Below are 7,272 nucleotides of genomic sequence, written 5' to 3'. Positions count from 1 at the left end.
ATCGTGCTGAAAAATAAATTACCAATATGAATTTAAGAAAAAATAGCTAAGATGTTATTCTGTTCTACAAAAATTGTATGAGTTGATATAGTTCACAGCTTAATGTTCAGGGAACTTTTAGTCAATTACTGTATAAAATCACATTAAAATACATGCAAATCAACAGCTATTAAACATAGTAAAACAGGTCTGATGGGACATTTAAAATAAAAACAGGTATCAACTACTCTTTGAATTGATACCAACTATCAGTTTCCTTGGTAAATTAAAAAGGTAGTCTTCACATAATTCCTAAAGGTATCAAATAAAAATCCTAGGTATAGACATACATTTGGTAATATCAAAGGCATTCACATAATTGGCACATAATCAAAATTTTATTTTAAAATATGGAAAAACTGGGGACATACCCTGTAAACCAGTTTCTAAGTAAAGCTAGTAAACTTCTTTGCTATGCTTCTTAAATTCCTTCGAACATCATGGTAGTTGAGTTGATGACCTACAAACATTCTCATTCATCCACACTGTTTCCTGGGATGATACAATTAGTTTCCAGAAACTATTGCTACGATAGTAGTCTTAGAATTTAATATCCCTGCAAATACCCTTTGGGAATATTCAAAATAAAAAAAAAAACTATGGAGACCAATGTATAATTCAGCATAATTTCTCTATTACAAAATGCATCAAAACCAAATTTCACCCACTTTCAGAAGACAGGGGGAAAAGAATTTCTAAGTATAGGTCATAAAGAGTTTCAAAATCAGCTTATGTAATATAGTAAGGAAATGAAAATAAGTGTGTCTCACTTGCATATAATTTGTGGAATAATGTCTCAAATCTATATAGAACATTCCATTTTATAGGCTAGTAAGAGTGAGACAGAGCCTGACCACAGCAGGTATGAAAAGAAGCAGATGACCAATGAAATGTGTTGCTTTTTAGTATCTTCTAGAAGAAAAATGGGGTGACTTACATACACTTTTTTTGGAGAGGACTGCAATTGCTGTTACCAAACTAGCTGAACTGAATGAAGAAACATTATTAATACTTTGTAAAAACTTCACTGGTTTTGTACTGTGATCTTCAATGTTGATGGGCTATGATTAAACAGAAAATAGTGTAAGGTATTTACACAGGACACAAACTGACTTTGAAGATTAATTTATACAGATATTATCATTTCCACATTACCTTCAGTTTAAAAATAAAGCAAACATCTTATCTTAAAAATAGAATTTATATAACATCACCATGCTCACTCACATTTCCATGCATCCATATATCAAAAGGCAGCACTGGTAACCCTGATTATGTCATATACACTTGTATTGTAAAAAGGACCCATTTTTGGTAAAATATATCCAAACATGTGCACCCACTGTTCTCATCCTTTCTTCCCGGAGAAGAATGGACTGGACCGAGCAACTCTTCCGGTATAGTCCTGTAGCATCACTCTTTGGAAAAGAATGGTTGGATGACTAAATCACACAGCTAATGCTTTGACTCAAACATATGACACCGAAGGAGCCTTTGGTTTTTGAAATTTTAGGCTTAATAACATTTTCCATGCCAAGTTTTGATAGCTTAATAATTTGCTGTCTAAAGAAAAACTCTCATATTTTCGGTATTATTATCTATTTAAAAAGAAAAGCCAAAAGGCTAACTTTATGTTCCATGAAAATAAAAGCTAAATCCACCTGAACTTACTAATAATGCTTGTTGAAGACAAAAAATGCGACCTCAAAACTCCAGAACAATTTTTAACATTTACTGAAATACAGAGGTAGAAAGTATATTATCTTTCCCTGTGAAGTCAAAGAATATTCTCTATCACTTACAAATATAATTTGTTAATGTGTATTTCAAAGTATCCTACAATTCCATATGGATTGTGAATTTTTATTTACCAATTCTGCATGCTACAGTTAGCTATAATTATATTTTGACCCTGGGCAACCACTTTTAAATTATTCCTAACTCCATCATGAATTGACTACAAATATGTTCATGAAATGTTTACACCAGTTTTCTAGTTCTCAAAGCAATAATCCAATCAATATATTATTGGTAAATCCCTATAATGAAATTACAATGATGCCTTTTTATATGGCTGAATCATATAAAATATGACAAGATAACTATCTACCATATTAGGCATTATTTTGTGTAATTATGTCACAGCAATGTTTTTTTAACAGCAGTATATATACATATACCACTGGATAGCCCTGAGATGATTTTAAATGGAGTGGCAAATGGATGAACAATAGTTACACATTTTAATGTTTAATTGTGGAAATTAAACATTAAATGTAGAATATGATTGCTCAAAACAAGGCTAAGGCTAAAATGTAGGGTGAAAGCATTTACAAAAATAATGAGTAAACAATGGCACAAAATATACATATATGATATCAGGAAGATTACATTGAGAAAACGGTCTTCAGAAATCATTTCATTTAGCAAGAATCATTTCTGAATGCTTGCAATAATGAGCCACATGATAAAGAAGTCTCCTCTTCCATAAATTCTGAGTTTTTTCTAGTTCGTAAGCCAAATATTTGCAATAAAACAAAATACAAACCTGAAAGCATTTAGTACACTAAACTTACTTGTAAAGGGTTGACCAAAATGGTGAAAAAGTTCAGAAATATTTGAGGGACATGCCATTCCTACAGAAGAAAGAGAACTATAAAGGATAAAGGCACATTACATATGTGGGTGATAGTCACAGCATTCAAATAAAATGGTCTAAATGTCATTACCATTAGTAATTAATGAATAATCATAATATTCTTTCATAAAAAAGAAGATACGCCTGTGCATTAAGTGCTCTTGATTCTGGAACCACTTGCACATGAATGTCACTAACATGAATCCACTGTCCTGCTGATTCACTGTCACATTCTTTCAAATCTATCAAAACAAAAAATACAATGTTATAGTAAGTATGCTTTCTATACTAATTCTAAATTATAAATGGCAAACCATTTGCTAGATGTCATTTCAGAAGTTTGTTTCTTTTCGGATTAAGCATATTCCAAAAAGAACTAACTCTTTCAGAGCCTCAGTAGTAATAATTATCTCTAGTTAGTAACAATTTAAATACCTAATACAATATTCACCTTATAAATATTTAGTTGTTCAAGGAAAAGAATCATTTTCACTGAAGAGGGAGACAAAGTTAGTCTGAGGATCCACAAAGGCATACCAACAAATATTCAACTCCAAATCTATTCTGAACACCAAACAGCTTCAGAAACATTTGGTGTAATTACATAAAGAAGTATTTGATTGTAATTCTCTGTGAAAGTGAGGTAATTCTCACTAACATGAGTTAAGTGAAATAATAACAGCTCTTCAAGAAAAAGAGGAATAAATCCATTAGCTTTCAAAGATAAGATAAACTTGGACTGGCTTACCAGGCACACTCTTCTTTCCAGTGATGTGTTCTGATAACTTCCTGGAGGGTGTTCTTACTTTCACATAAGCCGAGTAGTGACCACCTCTCATGGAGCCACTGTGTTCCACTATCCCATAGAGACCATAGAGGACTTTATCACCTGCATTCACATTCTTTTTAACAAAGAAAAAAGACTTAAGTTCGTAATATTTAGTGAAATACTGCAGTAAGGAAGAGTAAGCAAATATATCCTGCTCAAAATAAAAGAATGCATATTTGTCAATATTCACCTTCTCCTCACTACATTATGAGGTTTGCTCTTTCAAGAAAACCTTAATTTTAATCTACTTGGAAGCAGAGAGAGAGAGAGAGAGACAGGCAGCTGGACGCTAAGATCGTCCGTCCACTGCTTTATTTATTCTCCTAAATGTCCTAACAGACAGGGCTAGGCCAGGCTGATGCCAGGAGCCAGGAACTCCATCTGAGTCCCCTACATGCCTGACAGGGACCCAAGCATTTGGACTATCAATTGCTGCCTCCCAAGACACATTAGAAGGAAGCTGAACTGGAGATAGGGTAGCTGGGACACAAACCAGGTACTCCAAAATGGATGTGGATATCCCAAGTGGCAGCTTAACCTGTCGTGTGGCAACAACTACCCAATAAATGCATATTAAAATGATGCTGAAATACTCTCTTGCACCGACTATGTTGGTAAAAGTATAAAATCTTGACAAGATTCCTGGCTCACTGGTCTGTGGATAAGAGTATTTATACATATTTCACATGAGAATCCAAAGGGTACAACTTCTACACAGGGTTGTTATGTGTCCTCTAGTTGAACTACTTGTAGATTCATGAATTCTATTTCTAGGATTCTATTCCACATGTCCATGACCAAAATGTAAATCAAAGAGCAGCCTATTATCTGCTGGATTATTTGTAATGGCAAAAGACTGAATAATCCCAAATGTTTGTAAATTGAGAACAAGCTGAATGAACTATGGGATATATACACAAGAGTATTAAGCAGCTTGTAAAAATAGAATGAAAATTATCTCTAGTATCTACTATCTGCAGCATATAATATTCAAATAAGGAAGCAAAAAGGATACAGGGTGTAAGTTACTATTATTTATGAGGAGAGATACAAATAGATATAGTTATCTGCTTATCTTTTTAAACAAAAGAATAGCTCTAATTTTAAGTGATTATAATAGAAGCAAGGAAACAGAACAAAGAAAAGCTGTACTTTGGAGCTAGTGTTGTGGCACAGAAGCTAAGCCTCCACCTGTGGCAACATTCCATGTGATGCCAGTTTGAACCCCTGCTGTTTCACTTCCAATGCAGTTTCCTGCTAATGTGCCTGGGAAGCCAGCAAATAACTGCTCAAATGCTTTGGTCCCTGTGCCCACAAGGGAGAAAGCTCTGGGTTCCTGGCTTCAGCCTGGCCTAGCCTGGCCTGCCCTGGCCACTGCAATACAGTGAACTAGCATTTGGAAGATTCTGTCTCTCCTCCTCCCTCTGTAACTCTGCCTTTCAAACAAACAGAATATGCATGATTTTAAAAAGCTATACTTATTTGAGTTTAGCTTGTTTAGAACAGTCAATACATTCATCCTTAAAACTGAATGCTTTATGTAATTAAAATGAAATTTTAAAACAGTGATCCATAAGAAAATAAATTACACAAATGAACAATATATGCAATCGATGGTATAACCATACAAAGAGGAATTAATGTGTCATGTCAAAAAGATTCGGGGGCCCGGTAGCGTGGCCTAGCGGCTAAAGTCCTCGCCTTGAAAGCCCTGGGATCCCATATGGACACCGGTTCTAATCCCAGCAGCTCCACTTCCCATCCTGCTCCCTGCCTGTGGCCTGGGAAAGCAGTCGAGGACGGCCCAATGGTTTGGGACCCTGCACCGGCGTGGGAGACCCGGAAGAGGTTCCTGGTTCCCGGCTTCAGATCGGCGCAGCACCAGCCCGTTGCGGCTCACTTGGGGGAGTGAATCATCGGACGGAAGATCTTCCTCTCTGTCTCTCCTCCTCTCTGTATATCTGACTATGTAATAAAAAAATAAATCTTAAAAAAAAAAAAAAAAGATTCGGGAGCCAAATTAAAATGGCTTTCAGAAACCAAATATGAACCTATTAGGCTAGTATATTACAGCATGTATAAAAATGAATTAAAACAATATATATCTCGTATATGATTCCTTGATTCAGCATACACTAGTTCAGGGGATGTGTGGTCCAAAAGCTCAGGCACTGCAAGGCAACTCTCAGGAGGGAAGATACCGGCACTGTCACGAGGCTGAATGACTAATGCAGATCTCTCAATTTTGGCTTCAGCCCCATCACTGATGAACTCAAGACAATAAAAGCTAAGTAAGTACTTCAAAAAGAAAGAATTAAAACACATATCCTCATTAATCAATGAAGAAATGTCACAGAATATCACCATCTTATAATTATTCTTTAATATTCATTTTTATTTTCTGATAAGGCAGAGTAGCAGGAAGAGAAAGATTAAATGTGAGAGAATCTTCCATTTACTTGCTCACTCCCCAAAGTATGAATACCAGCCAGGGCAGGCCAGGTCACAGCTAGGAGTCCGGATCAATCCAGGTTTCCCATTGGGCAGCATGTTTCTCAGGACTTGAGCTGTTATACATGCCTCTCATTGTGTGAAGACGGGTATACCCATAGTGGCATCTTAACTACTATGCCACAATGCTCACATCATTCTGTGTTAGAAAGTCAGACAGATATAGAGGAGGAGACACAGAGAGGAAGATCTTTCATCTGTTGATTTTACTCCCCAAGTGGCTGCAATGGCTGGAGCTGAGCCAATCCGAAACTAGGAGCCAGGAGCCTCCTCTGTTTCTTCCTCGTGGGTGCAGGGTCCCAAGGGTCTGGGCTGTCCTCGACTGCTTTCCCAAACCACAAGTAGGGAGCTGGATGGAAAGTGGAGCCACTGGAACACGAATTGGGTATCCATGTAGGATCTGGGCTTGTGCAAGACGAGGACTTTAACCACTAGGCTACTGTGCCTGGCCCACATAATTTTGTAATTCTTAATGAACTCATGGATCCAGCATTGGGTGTATATAGGTTAATAACAGCACAAAAAGTCAGGTAAATGGTACTATGTGTTTTCTGATAAAGGAACAGAACACTCCATAGAGAAAGTAATGAAGGGGGAGGGGCAGGAAGTATCATATCTGCTCTGTTCCACACCCTCAAATTACAACTACCTATTTGTACAAAAGAATATTAGAATAGTTAAAATCTAAACTATAAGCAGCTATCAGAAAGATGACCCTTTTTTTTTTTTAGCAAATAAACTATAGAAGAGGGGAGGATGAAGAGAAGGAAAACTATACATTGAAAGACTAAAGAGACATCATCCAGCCATAGCATGGCCTTTATTTGGGTAATAACTCATCTTAAAAATTTACACTTATGAGATAATTAGAAATACGAATGCTTAATGACATAAAAGCATTATTAAATAGCACATTTGTTATATTTTAAGAGAAGAGTTACTCTCCTCAGTAAATACAAAATGTCATGAAAAAAAAGTTTCAGCAAAAAAAAAATATGTTCCAGTATATTGATTTATAAAAGACAGAACTCCGCAAACGCTAAGACCATTAAGGTTCCACAGATCACCTACTAGAAGTTAAGGCACAAACTGCTCACTTCTTTCTGCAACCATCAGCCTCTAAAAACAATCACAAGTATTCTTGATCTTTATGACCACTATGCTTGGTGCCATACTCATCTTTCCAATTTTCTCTTATTTGGTCCCTCAAAGGACAAGCACCCTACTTAATGTAAAGTCTTCCACGTTACTGACT

The 7,272-nt window shown here is 36.1% G+C and overlaps 1 protein-coding gene across 5 annotated transcripts in view; it reads right to left on the bottom strand.

Moving 5' to 3' along the window:
• Positions 1 to 1,976: 1,976 nt before the first annotated feature.
• Positions 1,977 to 7,272, bottom strand: part of USP45 (ubiquitin specific peptidase 45) — a 72,065-nt gene continuing 66,769 nt past the window's right edge. For 3 of the 5 annotated variants that reach the window (XM_004580358.3, XM_058660529.1, XM_058660520.1), the window contains 2 exons: positions 3,426 to 3,579; positions 1,977 to 2,919 (listed from right to left, as the gene is read on the bottom strand). In XM_004580358.3, the coding sequence (XP_004580415.2) occupies positions 2,789 to 2,919; positions 3,426 to 3,579 (285 nt within the window). In that variant the 3' untranslated portion in view covers positions 1,977 to 2,788. Of the gene's footprint in view, positions 2,920 to 3,425; positions 3,580 to 7,272 lie in introns of those variants that run through there. The other 2 variants (XM_058660513.1, XR_009244928.1) reach the window with 2 other exon arrangements.

This window comes from Ochotona princeps, chromosome 1 (assembly GCF_030435755.1).
Source record: "Ochotona princeps isolate mOchPri1 chromosome 1, mOchPri1.hap1, whole genome shotgun sequence".
Taxonomy (NCBI): Eukaryota; Metazoa; Chordata; class Mammalia; order Lagomorpha; family Ochotonidae; genus Ochotona; species Ochotona princeps.
Note: the sequence above shows the minus strand (reverse complement) of the source record. Positions and strands in the feature narration are given on the sequence as shown.